General features: G+C 32.6%; 4 protein-coding genes across 6 annotated transcripts; 2 read left to right on the forward strand and 2 right to left on the reverse strand.

Moving 5' to 3' along the window:
• Positions 1-4,771: 4,771 nt before the first annotated feature.
• Positions 4,772-13,981, reverse strand: LOC101264345 (pentatricopeptide repeat-containing protein At1g71210, mitochondrial). Of its 3 annotated transcripts, none has more exons than XM_004243881.5 (3): positions 10,202-13,981; positions 8,679-8,992; positions 4,772-5,524 (listed from the first exon to the last, which is right to left on the reverse strand). In XM_004243881.5, the coding sequence occupies exon 1, from the start codon at positions 12,936-12,938 to the stop codon at positions 10,248-10,250; it is 2,691 nt and encodes an 896-aa protein (XP_004243929.1). In that variant the 5' UTR covers positions 12,939-13,981; the 3' UTR covers positions 4,772-5,524; positions 8,679-8,992; positions 10,202-10,247. The 3 variants fall into 3 exon arrangements, with proteins under 3 accessions (XP_004243929.1, XP_010323991.1, XP_010323990.1); XM_010325689.4 differs by having other exon boundaries at positions 4,772-5,527; positions 10,202-13,181; XM_010325688.4 differs by having other exon boundaries at positions 4,772-5,536; positions 10,202-13,181.
• Positions 13,982-15,830: 1,849 nt separating this feature from the next.
• Positions 15,831-17,784, forward strand: LOC112941783 (uncharacterized). Its single transcript, XM_026031824.2, has 3 exons — positions 15,831-16,473; positions 16,586-17,097; positions 17,165-17,784. The coding sequence occupies exons 1-2, from the start codon at positions 16,012-16,014 to the stop codon at positions 17,054-17,056; spliced, it is 933 nt and encodes a 310-aa protein (XP_025887609.1). The 5' UTR covers positions 15,831-16,011; the 3' UTR covers positions 17,057-17,097; positions 17,165-17,784.
• Positions 17,785-18,748: 964 nt separating this feature from the next.
• Positions 18,749-19,794, forward strand: LOC138337122 (uncharacterized). Its single transcript, XM_069286702.1, has 2 exons — positions 18,749-19,389; positions 19,465-19,794. The coding sequence occupies exons 1-2, from the start codon at positions 19,208-19,210 to the stop codon at positions 19,715-19,717; spliced, it is 435 nt and encodes a 144-aa protein (XP_069142803.1). The 5' UTR covers positions 18,749-19,207; the 3' UTR covers positions 19,718-19,794.
• Positions 19,795-20,735: 941 nt separating this feature from the next.
• LOC138337521 (uncharacterized) lies at positions 20,736-21,646 on the reverse strand. Its single transcript, XM_069287435.1, has 2 exons — positions 21,422-21,646; positions 20,736-21,176 (listed from the first exon to the last, which is right to left on the reverse strand). Exons 1-2 carry the CDS (start codon positions 21,644-21,646, stop codon positions 20,736-20,738), a joined length of 666 nt encoding a protein of 221 aa, XP_069143536.1.
• Positions 21,647-21,654: the final 8 nt, after the last annotated feature.

Genomic DNA, 21,654 nt, shown 5'->3' on the forward strand with positions numbered 1-21,654 from the left:
AGTGATGTTCACTCTCTCAAAGAGAGTGAACAGTCTAAAATAACTAATATAATTTTATTTTTACAAGTATTTTATTATAAAATATATTTTCTTATTTTTCTTGTTATTTTAACTTTTTTTCCTTTTTATTTTTTCTCTTTCTTTCTTCTTTCTTTTCATGAGTTCATTGACATTTCCTTCCATTGAAGCTTCTTAATTTCAATGTCATTATTTCTACTATAACTTCACCTTTTTTCTTCTTTTTTTTTTAGTTTTACTCTCTTTAAATTTAAAACTTTATCTAAATATTTTTTTACATTTCGAACAATTTGATAAGCTCATTAGATTTCAAGATGATTAGGAAGTATCATATAGTTTTTTTTATCCGATTTAAAATAAGTTCTTTCAATTTTTGGTAAATTAATTGATTCTTATAAAATTATCATTTCTAATTTTGAATTTATATGAAAATGATTAGTTGATGATACCTTCAAAATTTTAAATTTTCTTAGAAAAATAATTAATTTTGTTATCAATTGTTCAATAAAGTCTAAATAATAGTATGAATTCTATAAAGAATTTGACCCGAGAAAAATAAGAAAATGAAAAGAAAAAAATGGAAGTGAAGTTCAATTTGACAGGGGGTGGAGGTTAAGAAAAAAAAAATGGAGGGATGAATCACTTGAAAGTTGGAGGTAGAAGATAAAATGAAATTTAAGATATATCAAAAGTAAGAGAGAGAAACAAAGAAAGAAAAAGATAAAGGATAAACTTAAATTGAAAAAAAATATTACATTTTTAATTAAATTAGCACGTGTTATGTAATGATTAGTGCGTGAACTCACTAGCTTCTTAAAATTTGGGGCTGATCGAAAAATAGTATAATAATATTTGTTCATAATTGTTTAGTGGGGTAATAGGACAGTCGCAAAGTTTAAGTGTCTCTTTATGAGAATTCAGGACAACTTCAATGGTGACTTTATGTCTTTTCTAAATAAAAAAAAACAAATATACTAATGTATTAATAATAATAAATCGAATAGTTCCGTCCCACAAGTATAACTTGAATATTGTGTTCAATTTGTACTTGTGTATCAATAACAGAGTCTATTATTTCTTTCCTATAATGAGTCGATCGATCCTAATATCATTTATGAGAAGTCGGTTAACAAAGCCTCCTCCTAGGATAAAAATGTCTCACTACTCTCCAGGGTGAGGGACAAAAGAACTGAATTAAAATAACTCCTAACTAATTAATTTACAATATTTTTCCCTTAAATGTAGTGTTTAGTAATGGGTAATTATTAATTCTTGATTTTCTCCTTATTAGTTGGTCACTGTTTTAGTTATTATTAATCTCCTAATTGTATTAATTTCCTATTTTGATTCTTTCTTCCTCCCTTTTAGCTGCCAAATCTTTTTAAAATTTCATGGTAGAATATATACGTAGATTAGATGTATTTTTTTAAGGAAAAGTTACCTAATATGCATTCTTTTTTACGCTATTTTCTTACGATTTCAAAAATTACAAAATCTCATTCTCTTAATTGATACATAAGACTCCACCATTTTCTCCCCCTTTTCATCACCACTTACATCCATCTTTCAATTTTTTATTTCAATTAATCTTCTCTTTCCAATCAATTGATTTAAAGTTTGAAGAGGTATTTTCTTCTGATGATGTTTCATTTTTTTAGTATTGAAATTATCCAATTATTTTCAAAAAAAGAATAATGTGGGTCGTATTTTTTATTCTGACGACGAAGGATTTGTTGAAATGATCTAAACAATGAAGCCAAAATCTCTATTCATGAAGTTTCTGAGTTTAGAGAAGTCAAAGTCGAAGAAGGATGCACCTTTGACTTGTAAAGCTAATGTGGAAAAAAAGTTGGATCTACGTTATCATACATTGCATCAATTTCAAGTTATTTAAGAGGCACATCTCTTTCTATTACTTCAGATTTTTGGTAAGATTCATGGGACAAGTCATTGTTGCAAGTGAAAAAAAAGCTAGAAGAGTCGATACAGAGCAAAAGAGAAAGTCTAGAAGAATTTCTAAAGTTATATTAATTTAATAGGATAGTGACTTAAAAAATTATTTTGTAGAGATCAATTTGGAAACAAGTAAGAAATTGATTATTTTTTATTGAACCATTTTCATTTACTATCTTGAATATTTTAGTAGTTTTATAGAAATTATCTTAATAAATAATGTTCGTTCTATCACTCTTATAAAATATATAAAGTTACAATAAATTTGAACCTACAAAAAATTACATATACCCGCAACCCGCTCCATCCGGTACTAATTTTAAAACAAACCCATTTCAACTCGCCCTGCATTCTACCGGTCCTGTACAACCTTAAACCCGCTCCGCTCCATTACCATCCCTAAAATTTAAAAACAAAAATTCATACTTAATACATAGGAACCAAAAGATTCTTCTAAACGTGTTTTTCATTTTTATTTGTCAAAACAATTAAGTGTTTAAAATATTTTATTTTCTTTATGCCATAATATGTTTAATGCCTTCGTACACTCAATACCTTACCTACACCAACTACACCAACATGAATTGTGGTACACCACTGAAAGTCTTTCACCCATAATCAAAGATCTCGTGTCTAAGTACGAAAAAATTCTACTGAGAGTACTACCCCAAATAGGACCTACAGTGAGCAATCTCCAATGTTGGCTTGCAAACACCAATGAAAAACCGTTTTTTTAAAAAAAAATAAGAAACCCTACTAAGAAAAATAAAATAATTCAAAACAACAAAGACATAATCATCCTGTTTCAAACTGTCCAAGGTAAAATTAACCAAATTTTTCCAAGTGTAGTTTTCAGCTATTTTGCTAGTTGAAAGACATTTTTGGCTCAAACATATAACAGATGATAAAAGTGGGGCACATTTTAAATAATATAGGGGGGTTTATTCAGCCCTTTTCCCTATAATTTATAACTAGTTTCTTGACACGTGCTTTGTGTTCCTAGATATGTTAGAATGATTAAAATGCAACGAAAACATATAGAGTGTAAATAACATGCAATGAATACATAATACAAAAATTATAAATAAATCTTTAATAATATAACCATAAAACACCAATGAGGGGCATATTTTGATGTTTCAAATTAATTCTTTTTAAGCAATCTACTATAACTTTTAAACTTTGGTTAATAGTTAGCAAACTTTTAATAAAGTCACAAATGGCTAATTTGAGCTCAAACAAATATTTAGACTTACGACTTCATAGAAAACTAAATTAAGATGTCTAATAGAGACGGAAAAAACACAGAAAAAATAGAGAAGGAAAAAAAAATACAATGTATACATTCTTCATAAGACGCTGATCAATAATAATGTAGATTAAAAAATAAATACAAAATTAGTACATAATATTTCGAGTTCTTATTGACTCTTTCTTCCACATCCTATCAAATTCAAGAGTCTTCTTCATGATATACGTCGATAACATAAACTATTTGAACAAATATCAATTTGAAAATGTCTCAGTTTTTAAAAAGTAGCTTATCGATTATGAAATAGAAATCTAAATAAAAAATAATATTAAAAGAGAAGTAAACATAAATTGTAAAAAAACAAGATATCTAGCAAAATTATGGATGAATAATCATTAAAGCTACAAAAATCTCAATAAGAAGAATGAGTTACTCCATCAGTAACCATCAATTTTTTGTACGTGTCCCTACAATCCACATTAATAAAAGAAGTAGAATAATATATTGTGATAATCTATGAGCTGATATAATATGAATAAGAAAAAAAAAAGATATTTTACATGGCAAAATACATTTTACAAATATAAGATTCCAAATAAATTCAACAATTCATAAAACAGCAAATCAGTTGAAAAAATAGTCATCTAAAGTGATGATGATGAAAGTAGGATATAAAATATCACTATTAAACTCTTATATAATATTATTATAGTTAAACAAAAAATAAACATAAATTGTACCTGAAAATCGCCGAAATAATCTCATCAAAAGGAGGTAATTGGTGAACAAAAAGTATTCCTCCATTAGCTAGAGATTTATATAAAACAGGCTTACGAGCCTCACCATTTAATTTTTTAAAAAAAAATATTTATAGGAATTATAAATGGAGACCATAACTTTACCTCTACAATTGATATTAAGATAAGAAATTAAAGACTATTAATGTCAGTAACTCATAACTGAGTATTATTAATAATTAAAAGAGAAGATGAAAAGTTGAAGAATTTGTATGTTTAATGAAATAATCATGATTTTATACATGGGGAGATTGAGGGTTGCTCTTTTTACTAACCAATTTAATATAATTTAATTTAATCATAGTAATTATAGATAGAGAATAAAACAATAATCAAATTATTTAGACATTTAAAATCTCAAAAAAGAGAATATATATATATATATTATAGAAAATAGGTATTATTAAGTTAGACATTTTAATTAGGAATTAATCTAAGGAAGTACAAAAGTCTATCAACATTTTAATTAAAATGAAACAATTTAATATTTAAATTAAATAGTTAAATGTTTTATAATATTTTAATTTATAGTAAGGATAAAATCGTAATTCAACTTTTAAATTTTTTTGTTCCCACTTATAATAATATATATATGATATGATTAATCAAACTACAAAATAGGTTAGAGCAGTTGATGCGAGTTGCCTAAGCAATTCCAGACCATCAGCCAGCTCAGTCATCCCTCCCACCTTAGTAACAAAGAGTAAACTAATTTTATGGAAAATAGAATGTTGAGAGCGGCACCACCAAATGAGCCTGCAATGGACAATTCAAATTTAATTGGGGTTCTTTGGACAAAATCAACCAAAAAAAAAAAGGAATAAACTAATATTTATGTCAAAAGTACAAACAAAAAGCCTTGTGGGATGTATCAAGCATAAAAGCTGGGACGATGTACAAGTAAGCTCTCTCAGTTGCAAGTCATGCCTGGTGGATCTTCATGATAAAAGTGAGATTCTCAGACCCAAAAGCACAAAGAAACATCCAGTCTGCTGCAATAAATAGTAAGTCTTCTATTTGTCAGACGAGACATCAAATAAGCTCATCTTATATTAATATAAAGGAGGACCTCCACGTAGAGTAGTTTATCAAAACAACGCCATCATGGAAGACATGTTTCAAGCTTCCGCAGGCTAGATACTCCAAGTATTCCCCAAGGCTAATTACGAGCGGCAGAGAAAGATTGAAAGGCCTGAGCAACAAAATGACTGTTCCAGGATCGAAGCACGGTCAGAAACTACTAGGAGCAGCACTCTTAATTTCATATGGCTGCTATCCATGAAGTTGATTATGGACATAAAATATAGCTGAATCTAATAGCGCTGAACTAGTGCCTTCGGCTAGATGACATTTACATGGACCAAGGCATCTTCCACGTTGCTATAAGTTGTGACTACCTCAAGAAAAGGTGTAATGGATAGAAGTAGAGCAGTTGTCTTTCCAGTTCTCACGGTCCTCTCTCCTTTCTCGGGGCCACCCAGCAGAAGCTTGGTTATCATCGGGCCTGCTTAAAATACTGAAGCAAATGAATACCACATAATTACTGATTAAAAGAAAAAAGAATTGGCATGCAATTTAATTTTTAAGAGGTCAACTGGTCAAGTATATTCATCGATTCAGACCAATGCGGTTGTTAGTCATACAAACTAACCAAAGTTTGATCCAAGTATCCGTTAGACCTCCTTAGTCTTACCATCTAAACAGCATGGTATTTTCTCCCAAGGACACAAATGAAACAAGAGAAAAAATTGACTTTTGATATTCAATTCTCAACTATTGAAGATTCTAGCATGTGTCTCTCCCCATATTAGCCATAAATACTTAGGGTGGCTATTTTCCCATGTGTTCCTTCTCAGCATCCAGTTGGTCATTCTCCAATTTGTTATCATCTCTGCTACTGTTCTAGAAAGCACTCACTGTGCAACTAATTAGATCCAGAAAATCACGAAATCCTCTTAACTTGCCAAAAGGTCATCGGAGTAGGACATAATATACTGCAGGACAACAATATGTTTTACAGACATCTCTGATAACTGTCCACGATTACGACCAACATTTTCTTTCAAGCAGAATATTTTTGGATAAGTAAGACGTTAATTTTCTTTCTAGCAGAATAAACAAAGAACTAACGTGTGAACCTTGCATCAATAAGTGATCACAGGAACTAAGACTGCAAAATTCTCCCAGATATATACAACACTTGTTGATACAAACAGAGAAATATATTGTCATCAAAGATGAAAAGAACCTTTGAATAGAAGCTAACAAAAGCCAAGAATGTTTACTTTTTGAGTAGAAGCTAAATAAAAGCCAAGAATGTTTTCTTTCAAAAGAAGCAACTTCTTAAAATGTCTTCACAGCAATACTAATCTTGAGAATAGTAACTCGACTCATAGTTTTATATAACGGGATTCTACACAACTCACAGCCCTCGAGTTTTATCGACAGACCAATAAACTAAAATTGACTATCACTGTTTTGCTTCGACTGATGCTTAACATTCTACAGAACATACCAATCAATCACTACATAAGCAACTGCCTTACCCTATGCTCAAGCAGCTATTTTGATAATAGACAGTGAAGCTTTTAAAGGATTCTTCAACAATATATAACAGATTATCATCTTTTTACTATTATGTGATGGTGCCTGACAATTTCAATATGTATTAGACAACCATCCAGAAAATTAGCCGCATAAGATGAGGCCTTACAAACTCCTCTTAAGAACCTTACAAGCTCCTATGAGAACACAAATTAGCAAGAACTGTCATATAAAGTGAAGAACTATATCAGTTCTCCTCTATGAACTCACAAACTTTTGGACCATCTTGTGTAGGGAAGTGTCATCATGATAGGTTGGGAGAAGTCTGATCACCACATAACTCGGAGAAAGTTTATTTGGTATCAGAAATAGTAAAAGAACAGGATCATTTTTGTGATCCATCCACTTTGTAAAGGCCTTTATTGCTGATATATATTGGCCCCAATAGTCATCATACTCATATTGCTAACAAATAGAGGTGGAGGGAACTTGGTAACCGGCATGGATGGCGGCGTGCAAAGCAGCTCAAAGTTCAATGATATAAACTGCTAAGCATTTGAAAATAGACATCACTGATTCAAGACAAGTCTATCGAAACAGCCTCTCTAAATCTGAGGTAGGGGGCCTGCGTACACTCTACCCTCCCCAGACCTCACTTTGTAGGATAGTACTAGGTATACTGTTGTTGCTTTAAGATGAGAGGTGACAATCACAATAGTGCAGGAATGATGTTTAACTCACTTTAAAGGATCTTAAATGTGCACATATGCAGAACCTATAAAAGGATAACAATGATGATGATTACGAGGAGGAGAAGGAGATCAATGATGATATGCTGCATAATCACTTGTTAAATTCTTAAACATGCATTTCACCCCACCAATAAATAATTATGATAGCTCTTGTAATTATCAATACTCCCTCTATCCCAATTTGTTTGGCACTATTTCCTTTTTTTCCCTGCGAAAAATTGACATCTTTCTATAATTAAAACCATTTAGCTTTTGTACCCATTTTGCAATTGACATGCTTGTCGTAGGCTAACTGATTACAAAGGCAAATTATTGGGTATGGAACTGGAAGTACTTCTGGTATATTATCCACATCTAATTTAATTGTGAAAAGATCTTCTTTTTCTTTCTTAAACTTTGTGTCCAGTTCAAATTGGGGGACGGACATAAAGAAGAGTACTAATTATTGTTGTTCTGAAACTTTTCAAGCTCTAGTAGCAATCAAAAATCTGAGTCAGATAACAATACCCAACCACAATTTGGAAAGAGATGCATTTGGCAAGACATGATTGACAGATCAAGAATAACAACAACGTACCCAGAAAAATCCCACAAATTGAGGTCTGAGGAGGGTATAGTATACACAAACCTTACCTCTACCTCTTGGAGGTAGAGAGGTTCCCGGAGGAACCTCAAGGGAAGCAAATCAAAGTAGTAATAAAAGAAAAAACGGCAGTGAAGAAAAACATAACAACTAATGGGCAACCAATGTGAAGCATGTATGCAAGGAATCCTAACATGAACAAGGTGCGATCACCTAAACGTAGTAAACAACAAATGATAACAGATATCAAAAGCCAACGACTACATGAATAAGCTAATACTCCGACGTACACAATAATCTAGACTACCACCAAGCCAAAGACTACATAGATAGGCTAATACTTAGACAACACTCTGACACTAACCTTCTACCCTTATCCGCAACCTCTACACCCTACTATCAAAAGGTCATGTACTCAGTAAGCTGAAGATCCTCCATTTCTTGCATAATCACCTGTCTCCAATACTTCTTTGGCCTACCTTTGCCTAACCTCATCCCGGCCATATCCAACCTCTAACATCTTCTCATTGGGATCTACACATCTCCTCTTCACGTGCCTAAACCATCTTAGCCTCCCTTCCCTCATCTTATTCACCACGGAGACCAATCATCTTGACAAAACCAAATATGTACCTTATATAATAACTTACGCTGATGGTGAACAAAAGTTCTCACGAAACTTAGTTTTAGGAAATTATCAAATAGAATGGTGAATGGAAAATTCAAGGTAGATTCCACAACATGACAAAGATATTAGATCAGCTCAAGCGGTTTCAAACCTGAACCAAGTAAGCTTGTTAATCAATTTGCATCACACCGTTGAGGCTTTTCTCCATGTTCCTGCTACTGCTTCTCTACCTTTAAGATTCACTCAGAGCACAGGACATGGCGCCCATTATAATGGTTACTTGACTGACTGATGCATTACACCCAGAGAACTTTTCCAGCCCGGCCCCATAACTCTGTAGGAATCAGGACAACCGATACCAATAGTACTCCATCTTCAAACGCACTAATATTTCTATTTAGGTTTCATGTGCCACCAGCTTACTTTCAGACAGCCACATCAACAATCACAGCCAAGCAGACCAACCTAAGATGCAGAATGTCGAAGTCAGATACAAAGGTAATTTGGATATGAAAAGAAAGTAAGGGGCAGAAAAATAACAGCTAAGATGGTTTACATTGCAAACATGGGACTGCAAGAAAGATCTTGAACAGATAAAGTTCATCATATATGGTATTACATGAAATGCAACAAAAATCACTAAACCCCAGAAGAAAATAGGAAGAGGCAAGCTTGTATTTGGTTACCTTGATTTCCCCAATTTCCCCCTAAATACTGGCTGGAAAATTTGAACAGACCCCTAAATTTGGCCAGTGCAGTAACGAGTTTTAAACTCAAGTAAAATGATATGAGCCCTTATGAACGTTACAACAGCACTAGGATACATCGACTACACCTTAAACAAATAAAATTTTCTTATGGTTAAAATAAGGTTTTTTTTCCGTAATTGTAGTGTCCAGGCTTGCTTGTGCGCACCTCAATTACTTCCATTGAATACCTCTCTGTCCATCTAGGCTCAGACAGATGGAAAATCACCTAGTATTTGTTGCCGCTGCGATTTGAACCCTAAGCCTTCATAGTTCTCTCCTCATTCAGCCACGCCTTTTGGTGCAAAATAAGAATTGTTTATACAAAACAGATAGTTCTGAATTATTACTCCATAGCAAGATTTCCCCATCCAGCTTACATTAGCATAGAAATCAAGTTTTGCTTTTATATGTAACACTTCCATAACAGATAGATACCAGGTCAGGTGAAGTAAAAAATATCCTAGTCAATGCTATGTCCCTCCCACTTATTTTTTATACTAACTCAAGTAGCTTTTTTCACTTAATGCTGACCACCTCAGTACAATACAGCTTGTACTTTAAAAAGTAGTAACAATAGAAGTTATCTGTAGCAGAAAATATACCTATTAAAAAATGTATATCACTAAAGAATCCATGTAAGCCATCATAGAGTCTTACTAACTCAATGCCAATGCAGCTCAACATTACAAATAGTAGTTTTGATTTCAAAACTCATAGAGCAGGTGCCGCCCAATGTTTAGAAGGCAGTAAGAAGTTAACTTAATATCCTAGTCTACTTCTTTTGTCTTAGGAGTTGCATTCTGAAAGAACTAAAACAAATAGCACTTAAAATCTTCGTGGTAAAAAATTAAAGGAAGCTAAAATCTTCCTCCTTACAAGAGGAACCCAACAAAAGTAATATATCAAACGATGTAGCATTAAATACCTGAATGAGGAACCCCATTACATCTTGAATGAGATTCATCAATAGTTTAAACAAATGATTTCGTAGCCTCAGTCAGATCAAAACCTTTACTGAACATTTCTTCCATCCATCTTCTAGCCTCAGAAGACCGGCCAACTTTTAAGAAACCATGAACTAATATATCGTAAGTCCATCTATTTGGCTCATATCCTTTCTTGCATAATCTCTCAAAGTAACTACAAGCAAGATCCATTTCGCTTATGGTTAGTTTTCTCAACAACAAATTGTAAGTGTAGATGTCAAGGGGAAAACATTGTCGAATCAGTTCTTCAATTTGCAAAATATCACTCTCCAGATCACTACCACCAGAGAAAGTCTTGATCAGATCGCCTAGAGCTAAGCTGTTATCCTTTGTATTGCTCAAGTCTCTTGAGTGCATCCAAGCACTAAAGACTCTATGAGTTTGTAATGAGTGTAACAAAAGTACATTGCCAATGAAGGATGAAACCTGACGACCAACTTGCATCAAGTCTTCAACCAAAAGAATAGCCTTATAATAATCTCTATGTGAGCAAAGCAACTTAACAAGTTCCTCGTAGCATTCCATACTTGGCCTCAAATGAGTTGACCTCATCTCCCAGAACATGTTCCATGCATTTCCAGGCTTGTTAGCTTTGCAAAGCCCAACAACCATGTTGTTCCATAGTTTTCTTCCTAGACCTCTTCTATTTGACAAATCACAAAAGTAATTTAAGGCATCAGCAATTTTTCCAGCTTTTAAGTAACTTTGCAAGATTAAAATGTCAGACTGCAAATTTGGTGTGATACCGTTTCTCTTCATCATTTCATATACATCTCTGGCCAGCTCAGGTTTTCCAGCATGACCAGCTCCATCAATGAAGTAATTATAAACAAGGCAGCTAGGTTCATGCCGAGACAACTGAACCTCTAATAAACTGTAAAATAGCTTATCTGGATCCTCCATTTGACATAAACAGCAAATAACCGCCCTGTATAATCGACGGTCTGGACTATGACCTTTTTCTTGCATTTCTATTAACAATCTTGCTGCAATATCTCCCCTGCTTGACTTGTTAAAGCCACTAATCAAGTCAAAATAAGTAGCCCTGCTAGTAACCTTATCGAATCTGCTGAGTGCTCCATGTACCAAGTATCCATCTTCCACCCTGCTGGCCCTACATAAGGCTGATATGAACTTGTTATAGGTTGAGTCACTGGGCACACAATTCCGTTCCAGAGAAGCAAGAACCAACTCTTTCACTCTATCAAGCTTCCCCTCTCGGCAAAGAGCATCAGCAATAATAGAAAATGTCCTCCTACCAGGGAAATGACCTTGTTGAATGGCATTCTTCAACACGAGATATGCTTCATCAACACTTGCATCACCTAATAAAGTATTTATAAGATAGTTATAGGTCATACTGCTTACAGAGAGGCCAAATTCTGCTCTCGAGTCATATAGCTCGACGGCAACATCTGCCATCCCTACCTTGCAGAAGAAGCACAAAGTTACATTCATGGTGACATCATCAGGTATTATATCTTGATCCTTCATGTCCATCAGCAAGTCATAAACCTCCTCCAGCCTATTTTCTCTTAAAAGCCGACACACTAAGCTGTTATAGCGAAAAACGTCAGGAACATACCCATCAATCAGTTTCTTGCCTTTCAAGAATTCAACTGCCTCACTTAGCTCCCCAGCCCGAGCAAGGTGCTTAATCCACACACTATATGCCTGTTCCATTGAAACCAAACCAGACTCTCTAAATTCCTGCACCAAACTTGCAGCTCTTGTGAACTTCTTATTTTTACATAAAGCATCGACAAGATTAGCCACGACAATCCCACTCAATCCTACCCCTCCATTCCTCAACAAGTCTCTAAGATACTCCTCAGCTCTATCCAGCTCTGTTTGCTGGCAAAGACTCTTAACGAATATAGCATGTGTTATTGCATCCTCAAAACCTCTAAATTTAATCTGCTTCAGAACCATCTCAAAGCCATCATAGAAACCATCCTCCACCAAAGCATTGAGTAACACATGATAAGCAAATGCATCCAAATCAACACCCTGAAACCGCATTCTACCAAACAGTTGGAGTGCAAGCTCAGGCTTGCCCGCCACCGCATACCCAATTACCAAAGTATTGTAAAACCTAGCTTTATGGAAATACCTTTCCTTCATATACTTATCCAAGAACTCAGCCATCAAAGACATCAACTTGGCCTTAGCTAAAATCCTGAAAATGGCATTAAAAGTAGAACGAGTATGATGAAAACCGGGTTGTCGACCCGCCCAATCAAAGAATTTCAAACACGACAATACATCTTTATTTTTCTCATAATTTAACACGTCCAGAATCAAGGCCTCAGAGAGTCTAAGATTGAATCTCGACATTGATATATCAGCTGTAATATCATCTTTAGTTCGTAATATCTCAAAGATCTGATCAAAGAGTGGATTTTTTCTGGTCATGAACCACTCTTTGAAGGATAAAACAACATCTTTCTGCTGCAATTCACCGATTCTTGAAGTTGACAAAACATTTGAAGAAACTGGTAAAAAGGGATATGGGTATGAAGGGATTGCCTTTGAGGATGCGGCAAAAGGAGTATCAGTGGAGTAAAATAGATAGAACAAAAGGGTATTCTTGTTAATGGCGGATTGAGAATATGGAGGATGATTGAAGAGGGCTCTGGTTTTCTGTCTCGCCTGTCTGATTGTTAGCACCAACATCTCTGAATAATTCAAGATTGTGATTATAGGGGCTTATGAAGTTGATAAAGATACTTTCTAGCGTCGAAGCTCCCACCGAGATATCAAGCCCAGTAGATCGGCGGCACTGTCAAAAAAATTACCCTATTATTCCTTTTCATTTTCTTTTTAATCTCTTACCTTTTATATATATATATATATATATATATATATATTTGAGATAGTATGAATCTATTTCCTTTTGCTAACTCATCAGTGAACCCCAAAAGTGGACACAAATTTTCGGTTAAATACTTAAACTAAATTTTATTTATTCTATACATTTCATGTAGTATTTTATTGTCATTTTGATATTTGTCGCTGACTAAGCATGATACGTGTGTTATACGAAGTTTAAGTGGGTTATAAATGCTTTTTGTAAGTATTTTGATTTTTTTTTGTAAATTTTTTCTTCTCCTTCTTCTTCCTTGTTTTCTCTCTTCCATCTTCTTCACCTTCTACCATCCTCCATCACCATACAACTTTTTTTAAAAAAATTTACAATACTTTAATAGGTTACACTCTTTGATTTTTCCATCTTCTTTGAAAATCAAATTTGCATCTTGATTCATATTCAAAAACAGAATCATATCAAAAACAAAAAAAGAAATCAACTTCTTTCAAATGAAAAAACTAATTTACATTCTTACCTTTCCATTAAAATTACGAAACTAAATTGATTTCAAGGGATTAAAAAAAATAAAGAACAACCTCCAATGAAAAAAAAAAGAAAAATAATTTACATATACTTCATTGTGAATCTCAATCATTGTAGCTCAAGAAATACTTTTCTTCTAAATGTCATAAAAAACTTTTCGATTTGATATGATTTTCTTATTCTCTAACGTATTTTATTTTGTGAACTAACCTATGTTTTTGTCTTTTTTATGAGGAAGAACAAATGAAAAAGGGAAGGAAGAACAAGAAGAAGAAGAAAAAGATGCAGGGGCATGGGATTTGGGATCTGGAAGAAAGAAAAAAGAAAGTAAAACTAACTTTTTTAAAAAAATAAAATAAAATTTCATGTGTTAGATTTGTTTAATTTTTCACATAAGAGACGTCTGAATGTACGCTCTTAAAATGTTGTTTTGAAAATATAAAAAGTGTCAAAATGACACAATGAGATTTGACATGAGGTGCTTAAAATGAACATAGTCTTGTTAGAGTGTCCAAATGAAAGTTGATGCCAACTTTAAGGGGCCACCGATGGATTATCCCTTTCCTTTTAAAAAAAATTGCATGTAATTTGCCTTTAGGCCTAATTTGGATCCTTTTTTTAGTTTCATATCTAAATTATTAAAGGAAAAATAACTTAAATACACAACTAATAATTTTTATATTCTCTAATTTTCCCTACTTTTTTTAAATATTACTTAATTCCCTATTTTTTTTATTTTAGTGTAAGTTTTTAGATACATTACACTCTCTCTCCTATAATACATATTTACCAATTTTAATGCCTATTTTTTCTCCATTAAAACACTCAACCTCTTAAATTAGTTTTTTAATTTTAAATTTTATCCATTTAAACACTCAACCTTTTAATCAGCTTTTTGATTTTGAATTATTTAATTTAATTAAATTTAAATAAAAGAACAAATTTTGAAATTTTGAATTTCAAAATTCAAAAAATCAGGAAGCACGGTAACTTCCACCGCCTTCTACCGTTTTGTTCTTACCAACGTCAACTTTCAATTCTTTTTTTTCCTTAATCGTCTTCATTCGACTATTTCTTCCTAACTTTGAATCTTCTCAACCCAACATATTTCTTCTTTTTATTCTTAAACCATATTCGACTTTATCTTCCTAATCTTGAATCGTATGAACCCAGACCCCTTTTTATAACTAATCCATCATCAATTCGTATATTCTTCTCTTTTTTGTTTTTGTTAATTGTTCTATTACATCATAGTAATGGATCCGTCAATTAATAGAAGGATATATGATTCCGACGATGATAATTGGAAAGAAAGTAGGAAAAAGTCTTTGCATGATCCTATGAATCTTCAAAAGGATTCAAACAAAGACCATGGCGAAACATCAAAGGTTGTAAAAATACAACAAAAAAGGAAAAAAGAAGCAGCAAACACTGTTGTTAGGCCTAAATTGTCTCGGGTTAGTATTTTGGTACTTAAAAATGGTGTTGTTTAAATTAGTAAAATTTTTAAGGAATCAAGTGTGCTTGCTGATACATTTGAAAAAGGGTGTATAGTGTTTTAGATGGTCAACTGATACGTGAATTTGTTGTGTTTCATAATATTTTATATGTATCATTAAGTTTTTGAAAATTATTATTATGTATCATTCAATAAGTGTAGTAAAGTATAAACTGTGCTTGATGATACATGTAGATTCTGTGTGCACATTGTCTAATCAATGTACTGATACATGTAGTAGCTATGTATCACATGTTTTGCATGTAGTATGAATTCCTGACTGATACAACAATTTCTAAATGTAATTTTCAGGGCCAAATAACTAAGTGCTTATTGCTTTTAGAATTGGAACAAAGCAACCCTAATGTGTTGCATATTAGACATTCCAACGGGTGTGTCCTGAAATTTGGTATAGATGAATTTGCATTATTAACAGGACTTAGGGCCCGTTTGGATGGGCTTAATAAAAGCAGCTTTAAAAAAGTACTTTTGAAAGTGCTGAAACTTATTTTTAAAATAAGCAGTTATGCGTTTGGATAAAAGTGCTGAAGTTGTTATGCCAAACGTGAAAAGGTAAAAATAGAAGAAAGAGATGTTAGGATTATATGGGTAATTTGGAGATTGTATAAAAATATTAAGGGAAAAAACATAAAAACGTGGTCAACTTAAAACAGCTTATAAGCTAAAAAAAAAAAAGCACCCCTACCCCAGCTTTTAACTTTTGGCTTAAAATAAGTTTTTTTTAACTTAAAATAAGCTATTTTGAGTATTGCCAAACAGTTAAATAAGTCAAAAACCAGCTTTTAAGTCAGTTTGACCAGCTTTTAAGCTGAGCCAAACAAGCTCTTAAGGTCAGAGGAAATACCAATGATTTCAAATACCCAGAACAAACTAATTGTATGCTTTTTAAAAAGTATTTCCCTGGTGCAGTCAATAGTGTTACAAAGCATCAACTAGTTCAAAGGTTTAAGATGGGTAATTGGGAGAGCAATCAGGATGCACTCCAAATGTCTATACTGTTCTTTATTCATACATTTGTATTAGCTACTCTTGATAATACAGCGATATCTATTGTCGACTTTCTAATGGTTGAAGATGGTAGATATCAACATTTTCCTTGGGGTCAGCTATCATTTTCCAAACTAATTGGTTCACTTAGACAGGATTTTGACGTTAGTAAAAAGTTGTACCGATTATATGGGATGCCATATGCACTAAATGTTTGGATATACGAATATGCATCCAATTTAAATTCAGAAATAGCTGTGAGAGAACGCAATGTCATCCCAAGAATATGCAATTGGAGAGTTGTGTCTGAAAAGGCAAAGTTTGAAATGCTTATGTCTACCATTTTCCAAGAGGTAAAATTTTATTTTTGTATATAGAATATCGTTATTTATGTCTTTGTGATACATTATGAATTATTACTGTATCTAACTGTTAAATTATCTTATGTGTTTGTGATACATTTAGAATGCATGTTCAAACATTGTCCCAACAGCAGAGGAAATTGAAGCTTTTGATATTGCTCAAGTTGAACATGCTCGTTCTACATCAATACCATTAGTACAACCAAACGAGGAAGATGATTTAGATGATTTCTCCACAAAACCGCCCGAACAGTTATTGAGGACATATTCTAGAGTGTCTGATACATCTCCTTCACCACCGCCAAAAAGAAAAAAAAATCGATTATTCAGAAAAAGAAGGTGTCAGAACAGAAACAGCCTGATCAATCAAATGTGTCTCCGACACCGGATGATGATGTACATGTTTTCATGTCAAGTCTGCCTCAACATTCGAATGCTGATGATGTACATGGTTCTATTCCACAAGTGTCACCGAAATCGGCTGCTGATGTACATGGTTCTGTTCCAGACGTTTTTCAGAACTCGGCTGCTGATGTTCATGGATATGCAGATTCACAGAATGTCAACAATATAATTCCTCATATTGAAGAGTTGAAAGGACATTTGAAAACTTACGTAAGTAAATTTGTTTGTTATTTTTAATCAAACTTTTATTTATCCTAAATGTATCTACAATTTTTAGGTTGACAAGAAATTTGAGGAACTGATTATTTTGATAAAAGCAAATCACACCAGCTGATGCGATCCATTAGAAAAGAGAACATCAATTTCCAGGCTGATACAAGCACATTTCAGTCTAACAAACAAACATCTCAGCAAATACCAGTTGATCTCGATGATATGGGTGGTGTAGCTGAGGATGGTGGTGGTTTTTCTGGTAAAAATGGTGAGCATCATATCGTCGACAATGCAAGGGATGTCGATATGGATGGTGTTGGTGTTTCCGTAAATGAGGGTGAATAAATAGTCAGTGATAATCTAAAGGTAATGTTTATGATACATTGGGTATGTTGTGTATCATGCTTATATAGTCAATGCTTTGTATCATGATCATTTTTTTATCATTTTATATTCTGTCATGTATCATGCATATTTACTCAATACTATGTGTCATGTGATTGTAATCAATGTTACGTATCAGCACAAATTATATTAACAGTTTTTATTTCAAAACTGCATATTCAGGATGGTGACGCACATCAGTCGCACCAAGAATTAAATGAACATATCATGGACCAAGCCGTTGATGACAATGTTCATCACAACATCTCTCATGTGTTGCCCGAAAAAACAACAACGGATTCATCGGTACATTTTTCAATTTTGATTTATGACACACAATTTCATTACACACAAATTTATTCTAAAAATCATTAAATCATATTATAGAGGATTCTTCAACTTCAACAACAATATCGCCATCAACTCAAGCGGCAATAGATGCGCTTATCAAAGATTTGGGTAAAGATGCTACTAATGCTAGACCATTATATTCTTACGATTCACAGAATATAACTAGCAGCCAGTACTTGTTGATCGACCGTCAATTACCCACTGATATTCCAATAACGGAGATTGCTGTTAAATCTGATGCAGTCACTCCTGCGCATAGAAATAGAATGCCTTCGAGAAGGATTCAATCTCCATATTGTACTTCTTTTGGGTCAAGTGAGAAGGGAAAAGAGAAATTGAAGGATATGGCTCGACTCCATTTCCCGTTCGAAGGATGTGGCATTGCAGATAAAGTTTTGCCGAAACTTATTGAGGATTACATGAATTGGTTGTTGAGGGGGCTTCTAAAAAATCATAACAATAAGTAAGTTTTATACATTTTTTTTCTCAGTGTTAGGCGTAATCATTTTATATACAACTAATTCATGATACTTTGTTATATAAAAACTGTAAATAAGTCAGTGTTATGTATCATGTACATACATTGAAAACTTATGTATCATATATGCAGGAACCCATCGGACGATAAATACAGATCAAGATCTTCTTCTTTTGGATTTACGATGATGGACTTTGTTGTTGCTTTTCTAATGAACAAGAATTGATTTTATGTCATGTCACAGCCAAACAAATGTTGGTCTGATGAGGTAAAATATTAAACTATTTATGAAATATGTATCACACATATCTATATTATAACATCATGACATTCTATATAAGTATCACACTTATTTAATTAGCAATGAGAAATTCTGTATAAGTATCATACTATTTAATTTGCAAAAGTATCATACTATATTCACATAATTATATTTCTTTTTTTATATTGTTTAGATGTAAATAATTTCTTACTCTGTTTTCATTTTGTTTATAGCACATCGATGTGATTTTTTACTACCTTCGTAAAAAATAAAAACTTTGCAGCATGGATCAATACAGATACACAACAACCCACTGTTTGGTCATGTCACATGTAAAAAACTGTTATGATAGATATTACATAGACGATGATGATGATAGTCTTACTACACAAGAACATATTGATCGCGCTTCAGTTGTATCTGTACATGAGAGGTCAATAATTAACATCATCAAAGGGTTTGGAATACCAGCTGCTTTATCATGACATCTTGTAGATGAGGTCTACATCCCAATTAACTGTGATCAAGAATTTCATTGGGTGTTGGCTGTTGTTGAGTTGAAAAACAGGTTGATAAGGGTTTTTGACTCATCAATTAGCACAAGGAAACAAACAATTCCTCATGAGATCAAGATGTTGTCTAAAATGCTTCCTTCATACCTACTTGACAGTGGATTTTTTGAAGAGAATGAACGCACAAAATTTGCTGATTGTCAAGCATATAAAGACAACAATAATGACTCACTTCTGGAGCCTCAAGTTCCTTTCATGATAGAATTTGCACAAGACATCCCTACACAGGAAAGCGATAGCCTGTAAGTATCAAGAATTTTTCATTTGCCCTTTTTAATGTATCATTAAGTTTTTAATTTATTCTGTATTTTTTGTAGAGACTGTGGGTTATATGTTACTGCATTTGCTGAGTATATCAGTGACCAAATCAATATATCTTATGCTGATTTTAATCCTGATTACCTGCGTCAAAGATATGGAGCATTGCTGTGGAGTTATGGAAGTGAGAAGGCTAAGTGCGGATATGTTAGCGACAATGATGATCCACCAAAATCCAGGGGCGTAGTCACACCACCCAGAAGAAGATTTAGTTCACATAGTGTAGCATTTCATGATAAAACAATGTTTTAATGTTATATTTATTATTTTTATATGTTATTGAACAACTATTTTTATCCTTTTTAATGTTATTTTTTTGGTTTTGTCAATTTCCATGAATATTTTTTTTTCACATTACGTAACAAATTTGCTTATATTGAAAATATAAATATCAAATGATAGACATAAAGATTTTTAAATTTTTAATTAAACATAGACATAATAAATACTGCCAAAACCAGGTTTAAATCATTTAATAAAGTATAATCAAAGTATTTATAATTAAACATAGACATAAAGATTTTTAAATTTTTTATTTAATCGAGATGATACACTGCCAAAACCAAATGATACATATGTACAAAACACACACTAAAAATAACTGATACATTGGCTAAACCGTATGTATAATGTACAATATGTTACACTCTAATCCTTAAATTTTACAAGATATTTAGGTAAATTGAATAGCATATTCATATGAATTGGTATTATTTTTTTAAAGGAAAGTTATTTACTGTATATTTCAATAAAAGCATAACAAAAAAAGCATTACACAAGTTAAATTATATAAATTCACATGATACATGATTTATAGTCATTCCAAAGTACACAATAACCTCACCAATATATTTGTATTTTTTATCTAATGGAGATGTATCACTGTGCAAACCAATGATACACACTAAAAGTACATGATACATTATATAAACAATGTGTACCAAAAACACACAATAAAAGTACATGATACACTAGATAAACCTTATGTATCATGTACATTATGTTACCTATTAATTATTAAATTATATATCTTACTGTAGCATAAGATTTATATATTCAAAACAAATATTGACACAAGTATATTTATCAACACCAATAATAAGAAAGTATTTATAATCATAAGCACGACTTCAAATTTAATTACCACATGTTTGTACGTTTATTTATCTAAACAAAAAGTGTTCAATTTGCAGTTGTAATGAAAACTGAAATTCATTAAAATGTTTACGTTATAAATTATTCTTGATATCATAGAAACATTGCGACTAATTCACTTCTCTTTTGGGTAGAAAGTACAAGTTCTTCTGTTGTGCCCTTCTTGTCCACATTGTCCACAACAGTTTGTGTTCACCGAAATCTTTTCATCTGCATTCTTTCTTCTTCTTTTTCTTGGTCGTCCAGATGATCTTCTGTATCTAGGTGGATGCACAGTTTCAGCTACCACGTGTTTAGGATCTGACCAATCTTTCTTATCTGGCATTGGCACCATTGGAATTTCATATATTTTTGCCAACGCATCAGGCTTGTAATAATCAGAGCAATACGGATTTATATCGGTGACATTCTTTTTTTTCAATACAGTGATTGCATGTGAACAAGGTATCTCATCTAGTTGAAATCTACCACAACAACATACTTTCCGCTCAAGACAAACAATATATCTTCTTCCATTTTCATAAACTGAGAAAATAAACTCAGATGATGGAACAACCTGTGTACATTAAAAATTTTAAATATATAACTTTTAAAAACCAAATCATGTTAAAAAAAGCATAATGATACACAGAATTAGATACATATAATATAAAGTATTATATAATGATACATACCTCCATTTTTAAACTTTTAGCCGCGTTTATAATCAACAATTCCTCAAATTTTCTACCTAATGTGTCCTTTGTGTATGAGGCTACTTCTCTGTTTTTTGCAATGCCAAGATCCAAAAAGAATTCTAACCTCTTCCAAGAATTCTAATATAGTTAATTGGCGTGCTTCAACAAGACAACCATTGATACATTCTGCAATGTTTGAAGTCATCATTCTACCTCTGTTTACTATTGCATGAACTCTTGACCACTTTTCGTAACCTGCATATTCAAGGTACTCCTTAACCCTGTGATCAATTCTATCAACCTTAGCCATCAACTTATCAAAATCTTCCTTTCTATATGCCTTGGCCATAGAGTAGA

This window comes from Solanum lycopersicum, chromosome 7, assembly GCF_036512215.1.
Source record: "Solanum lycopersicum chromosome 7, SLM_r2.1".
Lineage (NCBI taxonomy): Eukaryota > Viridiplantae > Streptophyta > Magnoliopsida > Solanales > Solanaceae > Solanum > Solanum lycopersicum.